This window comes from Thamnophis sirtalis, unplaced genomic scaffold, assembly GCF_051295495.1.
Source record: "Thamnophis sirtalis isolate CommonGarterSnake01/CBP01778 unplaced genomic scaffold, rThaSir2_p1.2 scaffold_7, whole genome shotgun sequence".
In the NCBI taxonomy this organism is placed as follows: domain Eukaryota; kingdom Metazoa; phylum Chordata; class Lepidosauria; order Squamata; family Natricidae; genus Thamnophis; species Thamnophis sirtalis.
In genome coordinates, this window is record NW_028261387.1 from 52,583,442 (window position 1) to 52,611,128 (window position 27,687).

The 27,687-nt window shown below is 37.7% G+C and overlaps 1 protein-coding gene across 4 annotated transcripts in view; it reads left to right on the forward strand.

Annotated features, from left to right (window-relative positions):
* The window catches only part of TMCC2 (transmembrane and coiled-coil domain family 2), an 83,868-nt gene that overhangs the window by 17,898 nt on the left and 38,283 nt on the right, over nucleotides 1–27,687 (forward strand). For 2 of the 4 annotated variants that reach the window (XM_014056107.2, XM_087720061.1), the window contains one exon: nucleotides 7,504–8,010. In XM_014056107.2, the coding sequence (XP_013911582.2) occupies nucleotides 7,504–8,010 (507 nt within the window). Of the gene's footprint in view, nucleotides 1–7,503; nucleotides 8,011–8,305; nucleotides 8,402–23,570; nucleotides 23,818–27,687 lie in introns of those variants that run through there. The other 2 variants (XM_087720062.1, XM_087720063.1) reach the window with 2 other exon arrangements.

Here is a 27,687-nt window from a genome sequence, read left to right on the forward strand (position 1 = left end):
CCACAATGGAATTCTCCTCAGATTACCTCAGTGGTCACGATGGACAGGATTGGATACAAAAGCGGGAAATGGCACTGCAACAGCTTCTTTGTTGTACCACTTGAGATTGAATAAGAGAAGTCAAGTGTAAATACTTTAAATTGGTACATTAAATAATGTTGCATTCCTGAGTTCTTTTGAAATCCAAAGGAGGCCTTTGTTTTTGTCTCCAAACTGCCCCATCCATTATGTAGAAAAATCTTTTTAAAGACCATAATTGTTTAAAGTTTGCAACTTGGAAAGTAAGAGAATGAAATGGGAAAGAACACGTATGAAAGAATGGGGAAAAAGTAAAAATAGGTGTGTGTTTTGTTGGTGAATCTAGGAGAAAGAAAAAGGACGAATTAAAGTGATGTGAGATTTTGAATTCGAGTGTGGAATTCATATATGGGAATGGATTAATTCTGAATAAAAAGGCTAAATTGGTATCATCTAGATGATATAAATTAATAGATGAGTGATAGTTTCATGATATGCTCCATGGTATAGTAATAACAAAGTAATCACAGATGCATTTTAAGAAAAATTGTACAATGCTCTGAATTAAAGTGATTCCAGGGCAAGGTTATTATATTATATGGCATGCATAAATGGATGACAGACTAAAGAAAAGTGACTGGACCATTCAAAGACTCAATAATGAATGAGAATAGTGTTTATTTGGTGAGTATATTCAATAAAAAGTTCCAATTCCAATCTATGGTTTAAAGAGAAATGTAATTTATACATACAATACATGTATGTATAAATATGTATACATATGGCAGCCGTCTCCCCAAATCCTGCTCTACTGCTTCATTGTTGTGGGAATTATTCCTGGGAGGGATGAGTGAAGAATGCAAGGAAATGTGCTAAGAGTACTGCAGCACTACCACCCACCCACAATTCCCGAAATGCCCAGGACCAGCTATGGAAATGCATTAAAACATATTTAGAATTCCTTCAGTTCCTGGGAGAAATGTGACCTTTTATAGCTTTTTCTAGAACTGAAATATTGTTTCAACAGAAAATCCACCCCAAACCAAATATGAATGCATATCTAGAAAACATTACTCCATGGAAGTTCTTTTCAACAAAACTCTTGAGTGATATTAAGCTACTAATACCATATTTATTATATTCATTTGAATCAACTGTATATGCAAAATATTTAGGGCAGGTTCACATATATTTTTTCCTTCCAAAGCAGTTTGAAGTTTTTGTTCCTGGTGAATTGAAGTTCTGTGAAAATTCTGAAAACTGCAGATAACATCAAGAGTTAATTAATACTTCCTCTAGCCAATAAAAAGGAATGTGCTAAAACCATCATTTAAGTGTTTTTTATATCAGGGCAACCTGGTTGTACTCAAATATGGGATGGAGCATACTGCTTCCGTGAAATACAAATTTAACACAAACCATCATTTAGTGTTCCTTTCCTGAATGTCTGTAGCTAATGGGGTAACAGAAATTTATTCCTTCTTCCCCATACAGAAAGGAGAGGGGAAAAACTGCTAGTATCCCAGCATTTTCAGTACTCGGTATAAATATTTGCTTAGTCATTTTGGAAAAAATGTGAAGTGTCAGTATGGGGAGAAAGCTGCTTAGCCTTCAACATGTGAGTTTTCCTGATATAAATTTCAGTGAAAGCTGTGGTGATTACAAGTGAGCATGTAGCATCTATATTTGTGGCAGGGGTCAGGGAATAACAGCTTGCTTGATTCCAGAGATGGAGAGGCTTGGTAAAGTGAGAATGATGTGTATAAGCAGGGAAGTCAAGCTTGGCAGGGTGTCATAAAACTGAATAGAGGAATTGAAAAATAGATATACCAATAGGGCTGCTTGTGAAATGTACCCAGAAAGATCTGAATTGAGGCTATGTGAGATAGGTCAAGACAATGGTCTTGTTACAGGGGTACTAGCCTGCCCCCAAAACTCTTGAAACGCAAAACTTAAAAATTATAACATTGAATTCTGCAGTTTGACCAGCAGTTTGCTGAAATGGAATAATGATTATCTTAGCTGTTCAAGAAAGACAGTGTTATGGGTACACAGAAACGCAACACTGCTGCCAGAATGGCATAAATATGCAGATGGAGGACTCCCAATCATATGCAAAATGAGGAAAAATAATAGGAGTCTGTCTCTATTCTCAGCATATATTGTTCCTTTGCATTTTCCCTTGTGTTTTAAGGAAAATGAATCAGGTTTGCTTGATTTTTTTTTCTTTCAGCTTGAAGGGCAGTTGTTGAGTCACTCAGCTAAGGTTGGCAAGTCAGTGCAGCTGTTTTTGAATAAGATTTTTACCATTAATTTTTCAGAAGAGAAACATTTCCACAGTGGCAGATCTGTTGTAAAATTCAAGGTTTGAGGATCGTAGAATCAGAAAAATGAAAGGTTTGGAAAGGACCTGGACATCAAGTACAGGTAGTCCTTGTTTAATGACCGATGATGAAAAAAATGTCTTTATAATTACGGTAATCCTCACTTTTATAATCTTTGTAGGTCTATTAAGCAAAGGAAAGCTGAAGGAAGATCATAAGCACAATCCTGGTTTCACTTAGCAACCATTTGTCTTAATAACCCATGGTCCCAGTTGTGGTTGTTGAATGGAGTTCAACATCCAGTGCTCTTCATCACTACTTCATCTGTAAAAGGTGTCCATGCAGTCTGTTTCAATAGTTCCTGTGAAGTACATAGCAATTGGGGGTGGTGGTGGTTATTTTTATTGCTTTTAAAAAAATGGCCCAAAAAAGAGAGAACAAAACACCAAAAATTAGTGCAATAAAATTAGTGTGATAAAAATACTTACATTGTTAAAGAAAAAAAACTGTTATTTTTCCTCATTTTGGATATGATTAGGATTCTTCCATCTGCAGTATTTATGCCATTCTGGCATCAGCATTGCATTTCTGTGTTCCCATAACACTGTATTTATTTATACTTACATTGGACAAGCATGGAACCCTATTGCAATTCAACTATACTTCCCTCAAGCTTGATATACTCTTTGGCATAGGTATTTAACCATCTTTGTATTTTTCTAATAGTAGTCTAGTCCAGGCCTCGTTTTGCCATTTTCTCTACTAGAATTGCAGTGAAAGTTTGTCAGATGCTTTGTTGAAATCAAGGTACACTACATCTGCTACATTTCCTATTGCTGACTAATGTGATCATTCTATCAAAAAAAAGAGATCAGGTTGGTTTGGTTTCCAGCTGACCATTTAATAAGTAATATACTGCTTAATATTCTGGTACAATTCAGCAAGAAACATTACTGCTAAACTTCAGTACTCGTATTGTGAATAAACCCATGGTGTCTGTAAGCAAATTCTGTGGGAGTGAATTATCCAGAAGTAATGTATTTTTCAAAAACAGTTGTTTCTCTGTCAAGTAAGTAAGTTGCTGTTTGCTGGTATCTTGCAGATGTGTTGGGACTACAATACCCAGCAGAGTCCTGTAATGTGGGAAGTTCTGGAAGTTGTAGTTCCAACACAAGGCTGGAGGCTGAGTTATTTGGTATGACCATTTGTTCTCTTTCTGAGTTGTGTGTCTTCCTGAATAATGTACAAAACAAAAATTTCAGCTGTCATTTATTTGTTTTGCAATTTAGTTGTCATTTGTCACTCCCAATCCAGTCCCACCCCATCCCCTTTTAATGGAAAAAATGAGATTAAGTTAGTCTTTGTATGTTGCTGTCAAAATAACTTGTTTTTCCTTCTCTGTCACCAACTTTCTCTTTTTAATGTTTTCATTTAGTTATTTTTAAAATGTGGGAACTGTTCATTTTGGTTCCCATGAGTCTTTTTAAAGGCAGATGAAGAATCTAAATCCATCTTGTATCGTGATGGGAGAAATCTGTAGGTTTTGTAGTTCTTTTTTATCGTATGTACACTGTTTCCATAGAAACACTATAAATAGAATAAACTTTAAATTGTGATGTCCAAAGCAACAATTCAGTAGAGAGATTTCCCCCTCTTTCAAAAATAATTTTCTAAGATAACAATCCGTAGGATATGGGTGACAAATTATATCTTGTTCAAAATGCTGGATTCTGTTTTTCATATATCTTAGCCTCAGATACTTTGTGAAAGGGTAGTTAATATTAAATTCTGGAATTCTAAAGCCTATATTCTGTCTATAAATACAAATGTAAAAAGGGCTGTCCCTGGTGAATCTTTTACTGTTAACTTATTTAACTAGCAAAAGGGATGAAATACCAGTGTGTTTGCAATGACATGAGGCTAGTTGACAAAAAAAAATATTTAATAATATTTGTATTCATGATAGGGTTGAGAATACTATAACAGAGAATCATCCATCCATATTGTATATGTGGGGGTGTTGCCACATATTACTAGTCTGATGCAGGAAGAGCTATTTATCCCACTTACGTTTCACTTTGTAGGGTGGGACAGAATTGGAAATAGTCTGATCTATTTGTCGTTTCATATTTTGTGGATTACTGTTCCAATCCACAAATACGTATACGCACACAGGCCATATATTCACAACCATATGTCAGGATCTCTCTACATCCATTATAGAATGAATTATTAACTTGAAAAACTTAAAAACCTTGAGAAGAACTTTAGAAAGATGCAGGGAGGTCTAAAAAGTTTTAAAACTTTAATATGAAGACAATAAAGATAAAGGTTCCCCTTGCACATATGTGCTAGTCGTTCCTAACTCTAGGGTGCTGTGCTCATCTCTGTTTCAAAGCCAAAAAGCCAGCACTGTCCGAAGATATCTCCGTGGTCATGTAGCTGGCATGACTAAATGCTGAAGGTGCACGGAACGCTGTTACCTTCCCACCAAAGTGGTCCCTATTTTTCTACTTGCATTTTTACATGCTTTTGAACTGCTAGGTTGGCAGTAGCTGGAACAAGTAACAGGAGCTGAGCTCTGTTACACAGCACTGGGATTCGAACCGACGAACTGCCAGCCTTTCTGATTGACAAGCTCAGCGTCTTAGCCACTGAGACATCATGTCCCTTAAGGAAACAATAGCTACGCTTTTAATGGAATTTTATAGCATTCCATTATCCTCTGTTGATTAATGTCTTGTGCAGTAACATGATCACTTTTTTTGTATATGACTCTGGACTTGACCCATTATTAGCCTTTTCTTGCTTCCTGTTGCAGTGAAGACTCTGTCCAAGTAGAAAATAGAACAAATAAGTGATTTGTGTCCCACAATTTGCATCTTTTCCTGAATGCTTATTGCTTATTTTTATCATAAAACAATAGCACCACCATCATTGCTATTAATAAAATTGCCCTCAGTCAATGGCAAAAGGCAAATTTTCTTGGAACAGCTTATTTCTATAATCTCATTAGCCTTCATTTATGAATACTGTGGGAACTTTTCTTTCCTTTTGGTTTTTTTATTTATATGATGTATCTCTATTAGGCTTACCTTCCAATATCTTTAACCTTAGCTGGCCTTGTGGTTTGGCAAAACCAACAGAGCCTTACAGAGCACTTTGCTCTTCCCTAGAGTAACTTCTCCCTTAGGCTTTTCAAATTGTGGCTTTGCAATAGCTGGTGCCAATGGAGAGCAGTAAAGAAACAGAAGTAGAGTTAACACTATATATGTAACAGACTGATCAAGCTTTCGGGGCTGCTTTCTAATTAAATCATACTAAGAAAGGCAAGGGACATGGTGGCTAAGTGGCTAAGACGCTGAGCTTGTCGATCAGAAAGGCAGTTCGGCAGTTTAAATCCCTAGTGCTGCGTAACGGAATGAGCTTCCATTACTTGTCCCAGCTTCTGCCAACCTAGCAGTTCGAAAACATGTAAAAATGCAAGTAGAAAAATAGGAACCATCTTTGGTGGGAAGGTAGCAGTGTTCCGTGCACTGATATTTAGTCATGCCGGCTACATGACCACGGAGACCTCTTCGGACAGCGCTGGCTCTTTGGCTTTGAAATGGAGATGAGCACTGCCCCCTAGAATCAGGAATGACTAGCACATATATGCAAGGGGAACCTTTTTCTTTACCTAAGAAAGGCAAAAAAGAATATTTCATTTGGAAATATTGTTAAGATTTACAAGGCAAATCAAAAGTGATCACAATATTGTTGTCACACAAGTTAGACTTTTGATTGTGGATTCTGTGAGCTGCTTTGATATTCAAAATATCCCTAGGATATTCCTTAAATACCATGTTTCAAATGACACATAGCAATGATGAATGACTTTCATGATTTAGTAAGTTTGACATCACATAAGAAATGTATCTTTAGAAGGAACAATATACCAATGTGAAAGAACAAATGACAATATCAATATATAAATCTAGGGGAAGCAAGATGATTGTAAGTTTAGGAATGGAGAACAATAGTGAATGGTGATAGTATATAAACTACATTTTGCTATATTTTCTTTTCTTCTTATATCTAATTCCTTCGGCTCTTTATTTCTTTTCTATGCTTTACATAACCTTGCTTATCCCAAAACAAAATAGCATGGTGAGTAGGTAGTAAGTTATATTATAACAATATGTCCCTATGATGCCAAAGAGTGCTCAATTTTAGCTCTTCTAATCATATGATTTTTATGTCTTCTTGCCCTTTACCCCTAAGCATTAATTTTCATCCTCCTAGAGTTTCGCTACTATCAGCCTTACAAGAAACTGTGTGGACCTAACATGACAATTATTAGAAGAGTTATAGTAACAGAAGCTTACAAATCCAAATGTGGTTCTCCTCTTTTTTCCTTTTTTCTAATATGATGGTGGGAGGAGAGTTCTCTGAGAATTTTTGTAAAACTCTTTCTTGATATAGGCTCGCGCCACATTATTTGACTGTTGCCTTGGTAATGCATCTTTCCTGTCTCCATCACAGCCTGCCTCTTTACTCTCTGCTCCAACTTCTTCATCACAAGTTTCTAACTATTGCTGATGTCACCCCTTCAAGATGAACCATACTAGGAAACAGACTACATACAAAAATAGAACTAAACTTTATTTAGATAACTTATTCTTGCAAGTCTGTCCACATCTTTTTTCCTTCCCTCTGATATCTGAGGGAGTCAGATGAGGAGTTAGTCTTTTGGAATGCTTTTGCATCTTTCTAGATTTAATGCATATTTTTTCTGCCCTTGGCGTTTTCCTACTGGCCTCTGGATTCCTTCTCCATGTTTTTTTCCATAGACTTCCATAGCAGCTGACGTTGGCTACCTTTCAAAGTGGGTACTGTTTCATATATTGAATATAGGGCAACACAGGAATTTACTAATGTAATGAGGAAGCATAGTGTCCAGGCTTCTTGGTTATGATGTGCACTTCATATGGATGAAATCTGGACTTCAAAAGAATGATACCAGTCAGTGACAACAGACAATTGCAAAATTGTGATTTGGGGTGGCATGAGCAGGGTAGGGTTTTTCATATTTTCATATTTCATCTGTGTTTTGCAACAGATTTTATGTAGCTCCTTCCATTACTATCTTTCCAATATTTTGTCTTCTTTCCTTAAACAGAAGATACAACAGCTGTCTGAAGGTTCTATGTTTGGTCATGGACTCAAACATCTTTTCCATAGTCGTAGGCGGTCCCGGGAACGGGAGCACCAGAATTCCCAGGAGTCATCCCAGCAACACCATGGCATGTCTGATCATGACTCCCCTGATGAAAAAGAACGCTCTCCTGAGATGCATCGTGTCTCTTATGCTGTGTCTCTCCATGATCTCCCAGCTCGACCCACTGCCTTCAACAGGGTGTTACAGCAGATTCGCTCCCGTCCTTCCATCAAGAGAGGAACCAGTTTGCATAGTGGCAGTCGCCGAGCCAAGAGTAGCTCTGTAGAACCACAAAAAAGCAGCCCACACCTTGTGCGCAGGGCTCCCCAGGATAGCAGCCTGACAGCAATCCTGCATCAACATCAAGGCCGGCCAAGATCTTCATCTACTACAGACACTACCATCCTTATGGCTGAAAGTGGGAATGTTTACTTTCTGACAGAAGATTCTGAATGCCTCACTGACAAGGTAAGATGAAATGGTCAATGCTTTGGTAAAGCTTAGAAAAAATGGGAGACACCGTTTTTATATTGCTCAGTTATATATCACTGCTGGATTTGTCATTGCTAGGAAAACTGGGCCCTAGAATCCAACTTCGCAGGAAGTAAGTAATGTTAAGAGTATATGTATACCTATTAAGTGTATGACATAAATATATACACAGATATTTGGTACTGGAGATTTAGCACCACTTTTTTTCAAGAAAAAGAGAAATATACAGCATTTAGCAAAAATCATATATATGCTCAATGTTTAAGAAAACATTGAAAATGTTTCTTGTTTCAGGTGAATTATGCAGGCCATTCTACAGGAGGTAGAGATTTTCTCCCCATCCTCATTGCACAAATCAAAATTTAGGGTATGCTTAAATATTTTTCCATCTAAAAGTGCTTTAATGATTACACTATTTATGCATTCAGGAAATATTGTTCTCATTCTAAACTGTATTCAGTTGCTTGTACCATGAACTTGTGTTATATTCATCATATATTTCCTAATTGGAAAGGGTTACTTTGATGCCTATACCCAGAGAAAATGAGTGAAGCAAAAGCAGTTGAAGTTACAACCCAGGAAAATACAATGGGATCTTGGTGCACCTTAAGAACTGAATTATTCTATAAATGTTCAGGGACTACTGTTTATTTCATCAGAAGTTTTGAGTATTGTACTGAGAAAATGGTATTGTACTTAACACACAGTTGGTGACGGAGGAAATTTAGCTTTTTTATTTTCTGACCTTTCCAAATCATTATTTTCAGTCAATTATCAATTATGAGTGACCATGTTACATAGTGCTTTTTTAATGGCATAATTCTTATAGCAGTATCTTTAACACTAAATACTGAATAAATTCAATACAATACTGATTAAATTCAAGAATGAAAATCTAAAGAATTTCAACTTACTTAACAGATATCATCTAGAAATTGAATTCATAGTTACAATTCCTTGTATTAGAAGAGGAATTTGAACTCTACTCAGCGATTCATCTTTAAATTTTGTTATTTTGACCATCTTGTCTGAAGAAGAGTTCTAAGGAACTGAAAATAACTGTTGCCCTAGGCTACTTGTGTACTTCTGTTACCCTAGGTAAAGTGATACTTATGAAAATGTATAGTTCAGGTTGTACTGTTGAGTTCTTAGTGCTCTCTGCAAACTACTATTTCTCTTTGTTTGGGTTGCTTTTCTGTGTTGCATGAATATTAATTTGCGTGAACAAGAGACGCCATTGGATCTATTTGTATTTTTATCAGCTTGTAGATTAGCTAGTCATTTCAACTTCAGGGAATGATTTCCCTCATGTTCTCTATACCAGTAACACCGCACAAGAGGCAATCATAAATTTCACCTTACTCAGCAAATGAAGTTCCCTAATAAGATATCCTAGCTTGCTCTGGCTATTCTTCTTGCAGTTGAGTGTCATTAAAATATTATTGTTGAGAACCATTTGGGAATATTCCATGAAGCAAAAAGTCAGCAGTCACTATAAGCTCTTATTAAGGCAGACTTTGGTAAGAAACTATAGTTCTACTAAACTTCTATCAAAGAAAGCCAGTAATTCCAGAAGACACATTTTGATGAAATAAGCATATCCATCTTTAATTCATTATTAGGTTCTTAGCTATTTCAACCTTGTCAAACAAGGACTACTTGGGAGTTCAGAGAGGATTTGGAAAAGATTAGAGTGTGAATTTCAATCAAGTTGCATTGTCTGTCTTACAATGAATTACCCAGAAAAAGATAAGCCAATATCATAGGGAAAAATTGTTCAGTTTGCTCATTGAAACTACTTCTGCCTGCCCAGGGCAACTAGGGCAAAATATTTTGCTATGTTTTTCAGTAGAGGGAGTATTACAAGGGCATGTGCCTGCAATGAAGATAATGACAGCCGTAAACAAACAGATCCACATGCAAAAAGTTCAATTAGCTGTTTGATAGTTTGCACCTAAGACAGACTAGATAAACTTCAATGGCACTCAAGGGGTGTCAGACTTTAACCCTCTTATGTCCACATATGGATTCCAGACTAATTTCCTATTTGATTCCCTTCACTCAGCTCAGCCAGTTTCTCTTTGACAGGAAAATGTCTATTTTCATTCATCCATCCATTTTGCCTTCTACTGATGATTTTACAAAATCCAGTCCTATTCTTTCATTTTATGAATTCTATTTATGATATCTATGCTGATATCGTAAGAGGAAAAGAACCAGTATGGCCTCTTTGGCATCTCCCTCTTGCTTCTTCTTTGGTAACATTGTACTGCAAACTAGGGCATACAAAACTTTTGCCAGACCAATTCTCGAATACAGCTCATCTATCTGGAATCTACAGTGTATATCAGACATTAATACAATCCAGCGAGTCCAGAGGTATTTCACAAGAAGAGTACTCCTCTCCTCTGCTCACAATAGAATCCCTTATGCCACCAGGCTTGAAATTTTGGGCTTGGACAATCTAGAACTACGCTGACTAAGGTCTGACCTAAGCATAGGACACAAAGTTGTCTGCTACAACATCCTACCTGTCAATCCTACTTCAGCTTCAACCATAATAATACATGGGCAAACTATAGATACAAACTAAAGGTAAACTGCTCCAAACTCAATTGCAGAAAATATGATTTCAGCAACAGAGTGATCAATGCCTGGAATGCTCTACCCTACTCTGTTGTTACATCTTCAAACCCCCATAACTTTAACCTTAAACTGTCTGGTGTGGACCTCACCCCTTTCCTAAGAGGTCTGTAGGGGGCATGCATAAGGACACTGGTGTGCCTACTGTCCCTGTCCTATTGTCCCCATTTATTCGTACCCATTTCCTTTGTTCATGTCCATGTTTATACTTTTACCTGTTATTTCGTACATGTTTGACAAACTAAATAAAATCAATCAATCAATCCACCCTAATATTTGCTAAGTGAGGTGTGGAACAGAAATCAAGGATTCCATGAGGACATTTTTTTCCTAGTAAACCATTCAAAACCATCTTCCTTTCCCCATGTTTGTTGTAGGGCTATATTTCCACTCATTCACAGAGGAGCTAGTACTGGACTCAGCATGTTACTTTTTATGTCCTTTGCTTTAGTATGCAGGGGACTGTTCATTATGGAGAGTTTCCTTGGCAGTCCACGTCCATCTCTGTTATTCTGGCAAGTAAACGGGGGGGGGGGACAGATAATTGTAGGAACATGACCACTTGCTTTATACTAGTTTAATAATAGATTAAAATTGATTTTTTTTAAAAAAAATGGTATTAATCATCATGTATAATTTTTGTACCAATTATATCCAGAACAGTGACTGCTTACTAAAGTCTGAAAATTAAGCATAAATGAGCTTTTCAGTTCGGTTCCCAATTTTGGTGCATTGGACAAGTGACATTCAGTCTCACTGCTCTGCTTGGTGGATGCCATAACAGAGCTTTTCTAGCTTGAAAGGCAAGAAAGAGTCTCAGGTGACAGGCTCCTGTTCCCTATTGATACCATTATTCAACAGGACAGCAACCTCCAGTCGACCTGATTTATACATTCAAAAGACAAGGAATCAGAGAAGAGACACAGATGGCTCACGACTGGCTGCAATTGTTCCTTAAGTAACTGAAATGAATTTCTTTCTGCATGTAATGAAAGAATGAAATGTGATCGTTTGATCCTTGTGTGGATTGACGGCATAATAGAAACAATAGCAATTGCATTCTCTTCTCTTATTTCACTCATCATTTGGTATACAGGTAGTCCTCGACCTAACAAACATTTGTTTAATGACCAAAGTTACAAAGGCCCTGAAAAAGTTACATGACCAGTTCTCACACTTACAATCGTCACAGCCATCCCCAGAGCCATACAATAAAACTTCAGGTACTTGGCAACTGGCAAGGATTTACAATGGTTGCAGCATGCCAGGATCCTGAGATTGTCATTTGCAACCTTCCTAGGGAGACTCTGACGAGCAGAGATAATTGAGGAAGCCAGATTCATTTAAAGACTGCATGATTCCTTTAACAACTGCAGTGATTTACTTAACCGTGGCAAAAAGGTTGTAAAATGGGGTGTGATTCATTTAACAACTGTCTTGTTAGCAATGAAAATGTTGTGGTTGTAAGTCTAGGACTACAGCAATACACTAGTGTTTTTCAGCACATTTTAGATGCATGGACTTTGATTCCTAGAATTCCCTAGCATGAAGCATGGGGATGGCATGCTAGTAAATGAATTCTGAGAATTTGTTAAAGTTCCTGAGGTTGTAGAAACACTGCAATACAAACTTCTAGTGATGTTTCTAATGACAGACAACATTCCAGTGACAGAAATGCTGTTATCAACCAAGTTGGCAGAAAGTTTCAATTCATAGTCATGTGACATTGGGCTTAACAATCCATAGTGATTCACTTAATAGTTGCAGCCAATAATTTATGATGTCATAAATCCACTGTCACATAATATTTCACTTTAAAACTATGTCACTTGATGATGGAATTACTGGTCTGAATTGTGATTGGTAAATGAGGACTGCCTGTAGAAACTTTTTGATGATTAAATAAAATGTACTGTATCTGAATAAACCTGAATTCTCCCATGGGACAAGGCAAAGAAGCAGGGGTGGGCTGCTATGGGTTTGCCCAGGTTCGGGAGAACCCATAGCTAATGTTATGGCCAGTTCAGAAAACTTCCAAATCCCACCCCTGGCTGGCCCTGCCCACCATGCCCCACCACTGCCACCCCACCATATCCCTTCCAGGAGTCTCCATGCTCCCCATTTTGGATGCAAGGTAAGTATAGGGCCTGCACAGAGGCTTGGGGAGAGGGGAAAATGGGTGTCCCGGAAGGCCTCAGTAACCCAGAGGAGGCATTTTGCCCTCCCAAAGGTTCAAGGAAAGCCTCCAGAGCCTGGAGAATGTGAACATGCCACCCCCCTGGTGGTGCAGGAGGCCGAGTAGGCAGCTCCCACCATGGCCATGCCCACCCAGCAACCGAGCAGAGAACCCATTGCTGAAATTTTTGAAGCCCACCCCTGCTAAGAACCCTTATTTTTGTAATCAACTGAAATTAACATTCCTACCTCTCCCAATTCATTTTGGTGCCTTGGGCAAGCCTTGTGAAACCAGAGCTCAACACTTTAGGATTCAACTCAATATTCAACTCGCCTCCTCCAATGATCTGGAAATTTGGGCTTAAGCAAACAAACAAACCTGAATCAGCATTCCAAAATCAACTTTAAACATTATTTGATGACTGCTAAGCCCCATGGCTTGTATTGTGGGCTCCTACTGGGTTCTATTATTTCGACTAAGCTGATCATGATTTGCATGAAATCAGTGAAGAAGACTCCTTGAAGATGCTCTTAGAAAGCTGGCAGCCCTCATCTTGGTTTTTCTTTTTCATATGATTTCTGTTAGGCAATGGAAATGCTGAGTAAATAATGTGGAATCTGAATTGGACCGGCTAAGTGTGGAGGTGATATTCAACCTATTTTGGTGGAGGTTGCACTCCCCTACAATTCTTATAGCTCAAGAGCACCAGAGGACTTACCTACTTTGTTGGTGACTGTCCAGATTGCTTCTGTGAGCAAGGAATGCCTTTCCTCAGCTGTTACATCAAGTGTGAGTTCTCATAGCTTGATCATACTTGCCTATACTTTAATAACATTCAAATTAGATAATTATAATGCATACTTGAGTCTCATTTTACATAGCTTTTGGAAGTTATAGTTATTTTACAGTACAGTTGCTAGGCTACTAATCAGAAGTGGACCAAGTCAATACTACCAATATATTTCTGAGCAGAATTCAAAGCCTTTTAAATGCTTTAAAGCTCTTTGCAGTTTAGGAAATGGACAGATTTTTCCCAAACAAACTGAAGTCATGCTGTGTGCCTCTGCCCTGAAGTGACAAGCAAGGGGGCATTCAACTCTGCCATCTGGTATTTTTACATATCTCCCTTCATTCTATGCCTTTTCAGTACCACATACCTTGTGCTATATGATAGGATTATGTTATTTTCATTTTATTCTGTTATAAACTTTCAAAATACTTTTGAACTGAAAGTTTAGTGTTGTGTTACAATTATAGATCTAGAATTTAGAACTTAATTTTCACATTTCTCAAGATATATGGTCCTATGTTAAAATGTTATTTTAAAGGTGACTTTGGTGAGAAAATCATTTTAAAACTGAGGTTTTATTAAAGTCACAATAACTGTAACTGTTTAAAGATCAGGACTTCCTTGCATTTTTCAAAGCATGTATTTTCAGTTCTTAGTTGCTTCAGGAACACAAGGTACCATATATAGTGCTTTCTCTTTCTTTTTTCCTCATAGCAATCCTGTGATATAGAGGAGACTGAAAGAATGTGACTGTTTCCAAAATCTCAAATGAATTTTTGTGGCTGATGCTATTTTTATTTTTTAAAAAGGACATGTTTACATTTTTAACCCATCCACCCTAAGCCATGGAAACACATTGAGGAATTGTTCTCTTAAACCAATATAATATCCAGGATTGCTATTATATTGAATATATATAAAATGAAGGGAGAATATCCTTTTAGACATTCAGAGCTCCTGAAGAAAATGCATTTTACAAATCTAACCATTTACAGATCTATTACTAACTAATAAGTGAAAGGTTAAATATGAAATGTATGAAATCTCAGTGACCACAATAAATAATTAAATCAGCTAAAGACAAAAAAAAGTGTAGTTAATAAAAATCAGTTGAAAAATCATATTCATTTTACTAATTTAAAGTGAAATGCTGAATTAGTCTATGTCATATTTTTCCATTCCATTTTTTTGAGATTCTATCCAACATTCTATATTTGGAATATGTGTGTGAGTAAGCATCTGCTTGGGTGTAAACAGGGGAAAGGAGATCATTATATATTTTAACATTATATTAACTGCAATAAGTTGCTTATGCTTCACATGCACATGCATTATTATGTAATTTTGCACATGCATTCATATATGCATTCTGTATGAGCTCAGAACTGTGGTCAAGCAGTTGTGTAGTCATATCACCAGATGCGTTTGCAAGCACGCACAAAGGTACACACACACACATACACACTCAGCAGTAAGAATAGGCTTAGGTAGTCTGTAAATGCTGTAAGTAAATGTTTGAGTGATACCTTTACTGCTACTTTGCTGCTAGCATTTATGTGCCACATTCGAACACTAGGCTTCTCATTCCCAGTGTGGTGCTTATTGACCTTGACTGCCCTAGAAACTGAGAAGAGGCTGGAGCAGTCAAGACATATGATTCCAGCTTCTCTTTTCCCTTGAGAAGAATTCTGTACATCTGTTCCACAGAGCTGGCTTCGTCTTCCTGCTGGCACTTAGCCTTCAGGACAAATGGCCCGTTTGAGGCATCGTTTCTAGGACAGCTCATTTTTAGCTGTGCTGGAAAGCTTTTGCACAAAAATAGAAAACTTTGTGTATGTACACTTTTGCTACAGTGGTGGCAATTAAGCATTATGAGCTTAATATGCCTGTTAAGTTAAAAGCTCCATGATGGAGATGCAAGGTTATTACAATCCAGGAAGTGATCTATTTATCTATTATTTACTTCTGCTTTATCTTTATGAATACAATTATTAATGTTTATGCTCTAACTGTCCTGTGAAGATTAACCATTTTCATTCTACCGGCTCCACTCAATGAACACAGTCATTTGACATTTTGTGATAGTACTGAGCTTCCTTGTTGGCAACAGTTAGAACCCTCCTAAAATCCTCCTGAATAAAGGTGGATATTAAATAAGTTAGACATCCTTATTCTCTGCTTTTAGTTAACTAGAATTTTTAGGTTTTGTGTACAGGGACCCAGTCTACCACCCCTTTGTATGCGGGGAACTTATTAATACAGTTATCTGTTTGTTTTGTAGCAGGTGTGGGACATGGAGCAGCCGGGGAACAAATATACTAAAAGCTGGAGTGCGGCAAATGCAGAGTAATTATCCTGCCATATATGATGGGCAATTCAAAATATAGACACATCTACACAACACAAGAAATCATTGTGGTTTCTTGGACCATGTTTTGATTTCCTGGAATTTATCTATTTGATAACTTTAGGAAACATTTGGAAAGATGCCTAGTACAATATGCCATATACCATATATTTCTGAAAGCATTCATCAGGTATAAATGCTGCTGTGATTGGAGCTTTGGTCTGATAATATATATATATATATATATATATATATATATATATATATATATATATATATATATATATATATATATATATATATATATATATATATATATATATATATATATATATATATATATATATTATATATAAAGTTATTAAATAAATACAAACAGGCTTATTGTTCAAATAATAAAGGAACTGATTAATGTGTTTGTGGGCATATGAAATGTCATTTTAAAGTTTCTAGAGTGAAGATATACCACACATTTCCATGCCATTAGCTTGTGAGTTTTTGTCATTAGGTACCTTTAAGAAAATTGGGTACTTGATTGTCTGGTTTCATGCTATTCACCTTAGTTATACAATAATCATATTAAAAATCCTGTACTGAGCAGCAGATTGGACTTGGTAGCCTGGTTGTCCCTTCCAACTCTTTGGTTTTATGTGTATTCGATAATTGGAAAAAGCTAGAAAGGTTTATTGATGTGGATACTTTAACCAACACTGCTCCTTTTGAAACATTAGCTATTATAAAATATGCAGTTCGGCAGGGGTGGCATTCACTTACTTTCCCTACCGGTTTGCAAATGTGAGCACGCATGCACTAGTTTCACTCGCACCTGCATGCGCTTGGACTTCCACACATGCGCTTTGATTGCGCACGTGGATTGCACGCATGCGTGTGGCTTGAAAGCATGCCTAAATAGGATGGCATAGAGCCGGGGTGGGTGGGCCCACTCAGGATTTCCACTATTGGTTCTGGTGAACTGGTCCAAACTGGCTGACTACCACCTCTGCAGTTCATCTTTTCTAATCTTCCTGCCTTCTATGGAACTCTCCCCCCTCCTCACAAATATAAATTGGTTTAAATTTTGCCTTGTAAACCACTAATCCATGTAAGCCATTCCCATGACAATCTGAAGGCTTCCCCCCACCCTTGAGGATCCGGTTTATTTATGTATGTTGATAAGTGACCAGTATTTCTTTAGGGAAGGAGACATGATTCAATTGAAGGATACCTAGAGATTCTAAGCACATAACATAGGAACCATACTTTATCAATGGATCTTCTTTTACATGTACATGTGTAGATCCATGTCCAGGCAGAAATGGCTCCTGATGGATCCAGGATTTGGAAAAATTTGTTCACAAATATAATGTCTCAATCGGGACGCTCAGTGGCTAAGACGCTGAGCTTGTCAATCAGAAATGTCGGCAGTTCATCAGTTTGAATCCCTAGTGCCACGTAACGGAGTGAGCTCCTGTTACTTGTCCCAACTTCTACCAACCTAGCAGTTTGAAAGCAAGTAAAAATGCAAGTAGAAAAATAGGAATCACCTTTTGTGGGATGGTAACAACATTCTGTGCACCTTCAGCATTTAGTTATGCCAGCCACATGATTGCGGAGAATGTCTAAGGACAGCACTGGCTCTTTGGCTTTGAAACAGTTATGAGCACCACCCCCTAGAATCAGGAACAACTAGCACATATGTGCAAGGGGAACCTTTACCTTTACCTTATAATGTCTCAGGGAAATGTCTCCTTCTCACTATAAAAAGTAGTTTCTCACATAATTGAAGTACAACATTTTAATACTTTTTAATGTGCAAGAAGCTCCATAAAGCCCTCCTGAACACCACAGAAGTTTACTTGGATTGTTATATCAGGTCTCTTGCCCTCCTGCTTGTACATATCTATGCAATTAGAGATGTTATTCTCTTGTGCTGACTGTGCTGACTTTGCTGACACCAGGTGCCTGCCATTTCTTGCTGTATGTGGGTATTTCTACGTTCATCCCATCTGGATATTATACATTTAATGATAGGAAGAGTGAAAAGAATGTGGCATTCATTGCATAATGCCTTCAGAAAAGAGTTAGATTAATTCATTATATGACAGCTCTTTCTCAGCAAGCACTTGGAATAGCTGTTAATATTCATAATTAGATACTTACCACCTGTCTTATCAAACATAATTTGGATGCTGCATACTGGAAAACTTTTTTTTATCTCAATCCACACTGCCAGTTCACTGCCAGTTGTGTTAATATAGATCTCCCTCTACTGGTAGCAAAAATTAATACTAAATCATTTATGTGCTTCAATTTCATTTATGAAATATAGACTTGCCTTATCAGAGAGTTGGGTGGCGGAAGGAAAGGAAAGAAGGAAGGAAGGAAGACACCCAGATGATTGGTGTAAAATATTTTGATCCAATATTTAGATCTTAGTAAAATTACATGACATTGAAAATTATTATACTATTTGCCCAGCTAGGTGGCAGCATCTAGTTGGTCCTGGCTGAAACTGAAAAAGTTAAGTTGAGTCAAAATTGGCTGGAGTTTGGATGAAAATTCCTGAAGGCTGTATACTAGTATTAAAGTTTTTTTAAAAAACCTTGTAAAGCAAAATTGTTAAACTGCTTCCATATTGTCATAAAGAAAACAAAATGTATATATTAACAACTGAAGTTTATCTTGAGAGAAACTGTACTTAAAAATAATCTTTCTACCTAGGCTCAGTAAACATTTGATTTAATAATCCTCATCTGCAATGGACAAAATCTGCCGTTCATTGTACATCTGTAGAAACCAACTAATCATGCATAAAATTCAATTTACCATTTAATGTGTTCAAAAATACATAAAATATGAAAACTATATTGTGGGTATATAATCCCATTTATTAGATATGCTTATATATATATATCACTCCAATTCTATAACTGAAGGTACACAGTATATAAAAACCCAATACAGGGCGGGGCATAACCTTTTCCTAGGGGGTCACAGCAAGATCGACAGCAGTTTACAACTTCCGCGACACCTCATTTTAAAGCCCATAAAAAACTGAATTGAATGAGCTATTAAATGTTAAATTTGCTTTAAGAATGGCTGGAAAATTCGATTCGGAAGAACAAAGGATCATTGACAGAATAAAATGCATTGCCTTTTGAGAGGCTCGCGATGCTGGAGCGACGTTTATCAATCGAAAATGGATTGCAAACAAATTGAAACGTCATCCGGATTGGGTTACTGATAATTGGAACAAAACAGCCCAAGAATGTTTCACAAAATTTGGAGAAGGGCGTCCTCTGCAACTGTCCCAAGAAAGCAAAGCCATCATTGCAACTGGCAGTCGCAAACAACGAAAAGGAAACCGAAAAGTGGCCCAAGAAATCCTTCAAATTCGTGGAAAACGAGTTGATCAAAGGACAATCGGCCGATATCGAGAACGAGAAGGTTTGAAGCCATTCCACGTCATTTGCAAACCATTGAAAACTCAAACACACGTTCAAGATCGGCTTTGGTTGTGCGATTGGTTGTCTGAATGGACCGAGGAAGATTTTCTTCATTTGGCGCCATCTGACGAATTCTTCGTTTATGCCATTCGAAAACCGAATTTCCAGAACGATCGAATTTGGGCTAAAGACGTCGACGACATCGCCAAACATGAACGATATTGACAAATTGTTCGCAATCCGACTTGCATCGGGATTTTCGTCATTTTCACAGCCAAGAAACTGCATTGGGTTTTGAAGGATAAAGGGGAATCCTGGGATGGCAGTTATTTCCGTGAGAAAATTTTATTGGAGAATGTCATTCCATTTCTCAGTGATCCAGACAATGTCTTGGTGGTTGGTGAGGCTGTCTTTCTTCATGACAAAGCTCCTTGCATGCGTGCAAATGCGACTCAGCAATTGTTAAAGGAAAACAATGTCGAATTTTGGGGCAATGACGTCTGGCCGGGAAATTCGCCAGATCTCAATCCGGCAGAGAACATTGGGGCCATAATTAAGGATGAAGTGGAAGCTCTGATGATTCAGGAGCAAGGTCAAAATCGATATTCGGTTGAAACTTTGAGAATGAATTTGGAAACTGTGTTGAAAAATCTGGAAAATCGAACGGAACTGTTTGAAGATTTGTTGTGTTCTTATCCACCTCGTTTGAATGCTGTTTGAAGGGCTAATGGTGGTCATACTGACTATTAAATCGTGTCAATAAACTCAGTTTTTGATGGGCTTTCGAATGGTGTATGAATTATTTGTGTTGTTATTACAAGTGTTGCTGTGACCCCCTAGGAAAAGGTTATGCCCCGCCCTGTATAAAGCCATAGAAACCTGAAACAAACCTCCCTCATCCATGCCCCTTAAGACGCCTGTCTAAATAACATGATTTTGACAGGTATGCACAAGATCAGGTGCCAAATATGATAGGCAAAACATTACTGCTATCACACTGCCTTTGAGTTCCTCATGGAGGTTTGAAACATAAGAAACCTCTCTTTCTATATTCTCCCCTAAGCAGAAAGGGTCATTTTGAGGAAGATGGTCCCTCAAGTATCTTGGCAATGTACCACATGGATTGTTTGTATATAATAACCAGCCCTTAAGAAATAGTGCAATGACCAAGAAATAATTGAAAAAGCAACACGACTCTATCAGTACCTAGTTGCTGTTTTTGTGAATTGCAGCTTTCAAGCAATCTTCAAAAACAGCCCCATGTTCAGTGTGATGCTGTAATTAAAATGTGAGATTTAATGAGTCACTACTGTATTGCAAGGGCTTCATGGTCTAAAAAGAGCCCAAACTGACATAGGTTTCTTTGTTCAGAGCTTGTACCTGCTGCTCTAGCAGCAGTTGGAGATACAGAAGGACCGCCAATTACAGAAGTGCTCATTCAGGGGCAACTTGATCTGCTTAAAGCTATCATTGGAATTGAATTATAGCCACAGTGTTTCCAAATAAACAGACACTCTTATTTGCTACGATTTAATTTGAGCTACTCCACACATCAGTTAAAAGCTACACCATTTCCAGTCCATTGTGAGGAAGTGTTGCATCATTATCATTAACATGTTTATAATACCTTCTCTAGACCAATAGATGACCTCTCCAGTGGGTTTTTTAAGTAGATGTTGAACAATGCAAGAGCATCAAGTCCTGTAGAGCAGCCAAGAATTTGACTGTTGTGCCATCATAGCTACCAACTGGAACTAAAGATTTTGGTAGGAACAGAATCACTGTAAACAGTACTTCTACTCTTGATCTTCAGAGATGGTCAAAACAGATACCACAGACAGTGGTACTGAATGCTGCTGAAAGTTTTGAAAGTAAATTCCCTTTACCAGCTGGCAACAGAGCTCTTCCACCAGATTAATGAGTTCTATTTCAATTGCCTATCCTGAATCCTGATTGGAAGGAATCTAAATAATCTCCTTTTGTCAGAATCAACCAGATAGGTGAGAAAATACCTTCTACATCACTGGAAAATTCCCAAATACTTTTAAAAGTTTTAAAACTCAATTCTACCCATCAGGCACTTGGGTGGAACATCCTAACATAGTCTTCATTCCTACAGAGATCCAGTTATGTAACATAACTCAAATATGATCCAACCATAACAATTCAGCATTTTACATATCCTATTTTAAAGACCGATGCCCAAAGTACTGATAGCTGTCTATATCATATGCCATTTATCCCAAAATAAGCACCAAGTCTAACCGGAACTCATCCATCCTGCTGCCCATGAGTTGTCATTGAGTTATTTCTTGCATTAAGAGGTCAAACAGCAGTCATAAAAAAAACCCAACATATGCATATAGTCCTGCCTTTAGGAAAGTGGCAAGCTTCCAGTCTCCCTCATCATAACAGCATTAAGGAAGCAAAGAAGGGTTTTGCTGTCATAATTGTTCTTATACATATGAATCTCCTTTCAATGTAAAATACTTGCTGGAATTCTTATATTGTTGCCAATCATGTCCGACTTATCGTGACCCCGTGGACAATGCTCCTCTAGGCCTTCCTGTCTTCTACCATCCTCTAGAGTCCATTTAAGCTCACACCTACTGCTTCAGTTACTCCATCCAGCCACCTCATTCTCTGTCATCCCATTCTTCTTTTGCCCTCAATCTTTCCCAGCATTAGGCTCTTCTCCAGTGAATCCTTCCTTCTCATTAGGTGGCTAAGGTATTTGAGTTTCAACTTCAGGATCTGGCCTTTTAAAGAGCACTTCTAAAATGCACTGATGGCATTATGCAAATACTTGTGTAACTAATTACAGGAGCCTCTGCACACAGTCACTCATGCTTCAGTCACCTCTTATGTGGATTATGGCAATGCACTGTACATGGAGCTGCCCTTGAAGAACATCTGAAAGATGCAATTGCTCCAGAATGCAACAGCATGAGCTATTATGGGCATCTTTTGATTTGCTTATGTGATACCTTTGCTTCACATACTTCACTGGCTCTCTGTGGGTTTCTGGGTGCGATTCAAGATTCTGCTTGTCACTTATCAAGTCCTGCAGACTTGAATGGAATGAGCCAGGCTGTTTGAGAAACTCTTCCACCCCATCAAGAAGGACATACTACAGATCTTGTCAAATAAAAGAATGCCATCTCACAGGACTCAGGAAGCATGCCTCCTCTGTCATGGCATCTGCCCTTTACCTCCTGAGATCAAATTGGCCCCAACTCTGCTTGCTCAGTTCAGAAAGCACTTAAGACCTGGCTGTTGGTCCATAGGGTCAAATGGGGGTCAGGAGGGTGATGGAGCCTGTATGGTTTGTTTGGTTCTGAAGGTTTTACTCTTCCATTAATTTGTTGTTCTTTTCTTTTGATGGTGTGGTTTGTTTGGATATTGTTATTTACATTGTTGTTTCTAAACTTTGTTCTCCACCCAGAGTTGCTTCGATGAGGTGGGCTCCCATATAAATTGAATGACATAAATAATAAATTATGTTTTGTGACTGGGCTTTTAAATTAGAAAATGTTTGTTACATCTTTTTACTGGAATAGCTTAAAGCAGCTTTTCTACAGTAAACATATTAAGAATCTATTCACACACGGGTCATATATTATGAGATTAAGACCTACAGCTTATTGACTGATGCTTTTCAGGATTCTTGCCTCACATATGATTGCAATTATGTGTGTGTGTGTTGAAAATATATGAGGAAGAGATAGATTTTAACATCAATAGATTTTCGGTGAGATAAATTGTGCAGCATTTCTGTCTAATGCCAGTAGATGATGCTGCAGCCTGTAGAAAGAATGTGTACAGTCGTGAGGAATAAAGATTTCTCCATAGTGAGATCAAACCAAAGTACTAGATAATTGAAGCATCTGTCTCATCTAGGGAGGATATCAGTGCTCAAATCTCAGCAATGGAATTAGGAATGCTCCAAAGAGGGGCATTTTCATTATCTCACTAATCTCTCCTTTGATGACCTGCCAGACTTTCTTGGAAGAGAATGACAGAGGGAATTACCAAGACAGAATCATCCATCTCTCTGGACAGTCATAGGGGGAGGCGGAAGGGATGGAAATAATTGGAATTCACTCTCGGGCCTTAACCTTCACTGCCTGTCAGTCAGGCGGGGCGGTATATAGGCAGTGTTGGATTAATGCTGAATGCAAGCACTCTCCCTGTGGATTTGGAAGAGCCCGGTATAGCTGAAGCAGTAATTTTCCTTCCGACCCTCCACTTACACAAGACGGACTGAAGCATGCTGTGGCCCCAGGCTGCACTGATCTGTAATGCTACCAGAGAGAGGGGCAGAAGGTCATCCACTGGGATTGTGCAGTCTTCATGATTCCACGAAATGGTTCATGCCCAGGTGAGCATTCTTTCTAGACGTCCATTCGGTACTCCAGGATAAATTCCTAGAAATCGCTTGTTCTGGCTTTAAAATGTGGATGCTTGGAGGGGGGAGCAGCAGGAAAGAGATAGCAGTAGAGAAGAGGATTAAAAGGTGCAACAAAGAAGTAACTGATGTTTATGGATTCAAAATTAAAATTGAAAATGCAGGGTAAGAGGCTTGTAGAGGGGTAGAAGTTAGCTATTTTTATGGTTAATATTATTTTCACCATCATTATTATCATGTGTATTAGATCCCTTGTCATTTCCAATGCACAGTCAGCTCTGCCAGCAGCGTTTGTTCTATTAACATATAGATATGGAGACAGAAGAAGAGCAGAGAAAGGAGCAGATTAACTATGCTGTGATTTTCAGCCCACCGAGAGAGAGAGAGTGGAGGGAGAGTGGGAAGAGAGACCTTTGGGTAAATTGAGAATGTAGGACGATTTGCACCTGTGATGAAGCATGCTGGCTGTGCTCTGGTGTGGTGGAGGAGGCAGAGCAGCTGTCCTGATCTATTAACAGTATTTGTCTCATTGCAGCAGGGGAGCTATGGCTTCGTGCTCTAGATAGCTTTGTCTTCTTCTTTTTTACTTTCCTTTGTTTCTATTCAAAGAAAGCTCAAAGGCGAAAGTGGTCCAAAGTTTTAATACAAAGTTTCTGGATTTTATATTCAACTGTGTTGTCCAGAAAGCTCTTGAATCCACTTACCAGAGTTTTAAGGGCTAAATGTGCAAATGGTAACCATGACCAATGAAGGTCATATAGTGTTAAAGATCTGTATCACCCAGCATTCTGTCTAAAACAGGAGCTACCTATAAAACCATGAGAAACTTAACAGAAGTTTGCAATAATCACCCAGGTTGATTTTCTATAGCGTTTTAATAATCAACATTGATGTGTAATTCATTGATGTTACTGGTTCCTCTTTATAATCTTTGTAGCCAGTACTATTATAGCATTCAACAACTAAATTACAAAAAAAAAATGCTTATCAAGCTACTATGTCTATTTTCCCCCCTCTGAATTTGGATCAGAGACATTTTGGGTTACTCAGCAACCCTATTTGCAGTCTTTTGATGATTTAATATTATTCTCAGTACTTGTTTTAATCCCTGTTTGATGGGTGTCTGCTAAAGTAGAAGTACTAGGACTACTTTCTGTTGGCACTCAACCAAACTAGAATTTCAAAGAAAGAAACACGTTTTAATTAGCTGTCACCAGTGGTGGGTTCCTACCGGTTCAGCCCAGTTTAGCTGAACTGGTAGTGGTTTGGCAGCCTGGGTCGCTGGAACTGGCAGCAACCCAGGCCTGCCACGCCCCAGAACCGATTCTCCCAGCGGCGCCACAGGCACCACCATTGGCACCGCCATCTTGTTTTTTGCTTCTATGCATTCACAGAGCAAGTTTTATTGTTCTGTGCAGGTGTGCGTGGTGTGTGCAGCGCATGGTGCACCTACAAGTGAACTGGCAGTAATGACTGCCGGAACCCACTCCTGGCTCCCACCCACTCCCGTCTCTGTTCTGAATGTCTATTACCTCTGTCAAGAAAACAAAAAATACCTTAGACTTCCTAAATGCTATTTTTCACAGATGCGTTGGTTGCTTTGAATGCCATCCAGCATTGTTAATAGACGATGACAAATAGAAGCTATCAAGTTTGGAATAATAGACTACTGAACTGTTTAGGTCAGGATTGTGCACCATGGTTGATATTAGCGGTCACAAATTTCAGACAAGAATCTCTCCCAGGCCTATTTGGAGATGTAAGGACTGAACTGAGGACTTTTATTAGTTAACCATAATTCTGTGGCCCTCCTCCAAGTATTGGGAATACTTATGCTATCTTTGGAGCCTCTCATAAAGGGGTGAAATTTGCCTAGCTCTGTCTCCATATCTTCCACAAAACCATTAATGAAAGTACACGAGAGCAGAAGATTCTGAAAAACTTTAGTAAAAAGGGGGTGGGAGGCAAGCCTAGTTTATACTTTATGCATCGGGATATGAACAATGAAAAGTATATTGCATATTTATTTGTGCACTGATGCTATGTGTGAGGATAAAAACTTGAACGTTCTGTCTTTTAAAACCTTTCATTAGTCTCTTAACTATTTTGCTATATTTCCTAAGAATGCTACTCCTTTACTATATAGTCTTTCTATTCTGTTTGGTCAGAATTTCTAAAATTAGCTGAAATATATTGATGTATATTTCAATATATTTCACTCAATTATAGTAGCAAAGTTTTTTCCCCTCCAAAACTGTTACTTTCAGATTATAATAGAACATTCTGTGGGATTAAAATGGTCTATTATTACTTTGTCATCACTTTGAGTCCTGATTACAGATTTGTGTCCATCCTTTTGCACAAACTCTGGCCTATTTATCTTATGTAGTATTTAGAGAACATCACTTGTAAATGAGGACTATATCACACTAGAGGTACAGGGCTTCCAGTGTGGTAAATAGATTCTTATAGAAGCTTGGATAAATCATTTTCTAGAAGGAGGTTTGTTCTACAGTGCAATTTTAATATATTAGCAAAGTTCGGATGAAATTGGGGTTTGAGAGTACAAATAGCATTGGTGATTATTTTTTGCTTGTTGTTAGGCATGCTGATTCGATAGTTGAGTAATTTCCTTGAGAGCCTATAATATGATATTTAGCTTTCTGCAATATATAGACTAAAATGAGTGCTTACATCCCGTCCTTTACAAATGACATCATGTTATAGCTAACAGCCCCATAATTACCTGTAAATAGATCTGTGATAAGTTGTAACTCAGCAAATGAGGACAATCCAAGCTCAACTCTTACTAAATGAAGGTTTTCCCCCCCTAGAATGATCCAATGCTCATTGTCTCAAAATAATAGTAATGAGGACAGGCTTCACATTACTTCAGTGATGATTGGGTAATGCTATGAGAAATTTATAAGTCACTCCTGAGGAAATAACTAGGTGGAACAGCTGGCATAGATGAAGTCATTGAGAAATATTAGATTATTGGTCTACTCAGAGTAAGGATGTTAAACCTGAGGAAGCAGCTAGGTTTATTTCATTACGTGGTCAAGAAGCAAAAGTATAAAGAATTTGAAGCTTGTTACTTTGATAATTCCAAACAGTCCTTCAGTATTCTATGTCTGTCTGTCTAGGATTTCTTTATAACTTTAGATTCTAAAATGGGTGTTCTAAAAAAATGATCTTTAAGGTATCAAATAATTGCCAGAGAATATATATATTCTTTAGATTTTTTTAATATGCTTTGAGTCATGATTTTCAGTTTCCTATTTTTTATATAATTATTACTGAAGTTTAAAAATACAAAAAATAAAAACTAATTCAAATTAAGAAAATCTTAATGTTTATTCCTTTTAAGTCATGGCTCAAAGCTAATTACTTTTCATTCTATTTTTTCTCAAGAAATCCTTCATAAATACAACACACATCTTTCTAAGTCAAAAATTAGCAAGTTATCCAAGTCACTCTTCTGAATTGAAACTTGAAATCTACACATTCAAGTCACTCTTCTGATTTATTATTTGTGTGTTCTTTTTAGCTATTAAAACATCAGCTATTTTCATTTGTAAGTCTTGTAAAACACCTTTTTCAATGCCATTCTTGTATCCTGTCAATTTTAAATCCATAGCCAAAACAGTCTGATTCTAGGTATATCCTCTTCTATTTCTTCTATTGAATCCGTCTTTATAATAATAGTCAATCTTAAATATATATTGCTGAATTTCCTTGAATTCTTCCAGAATTGAAATACTTGTTCCATTCTGTAATAATGAGCCTTCTCTTTTTATTATAATCTAGCTCTTTCTGGTTGCCTCTAGTAACCAATCTTCA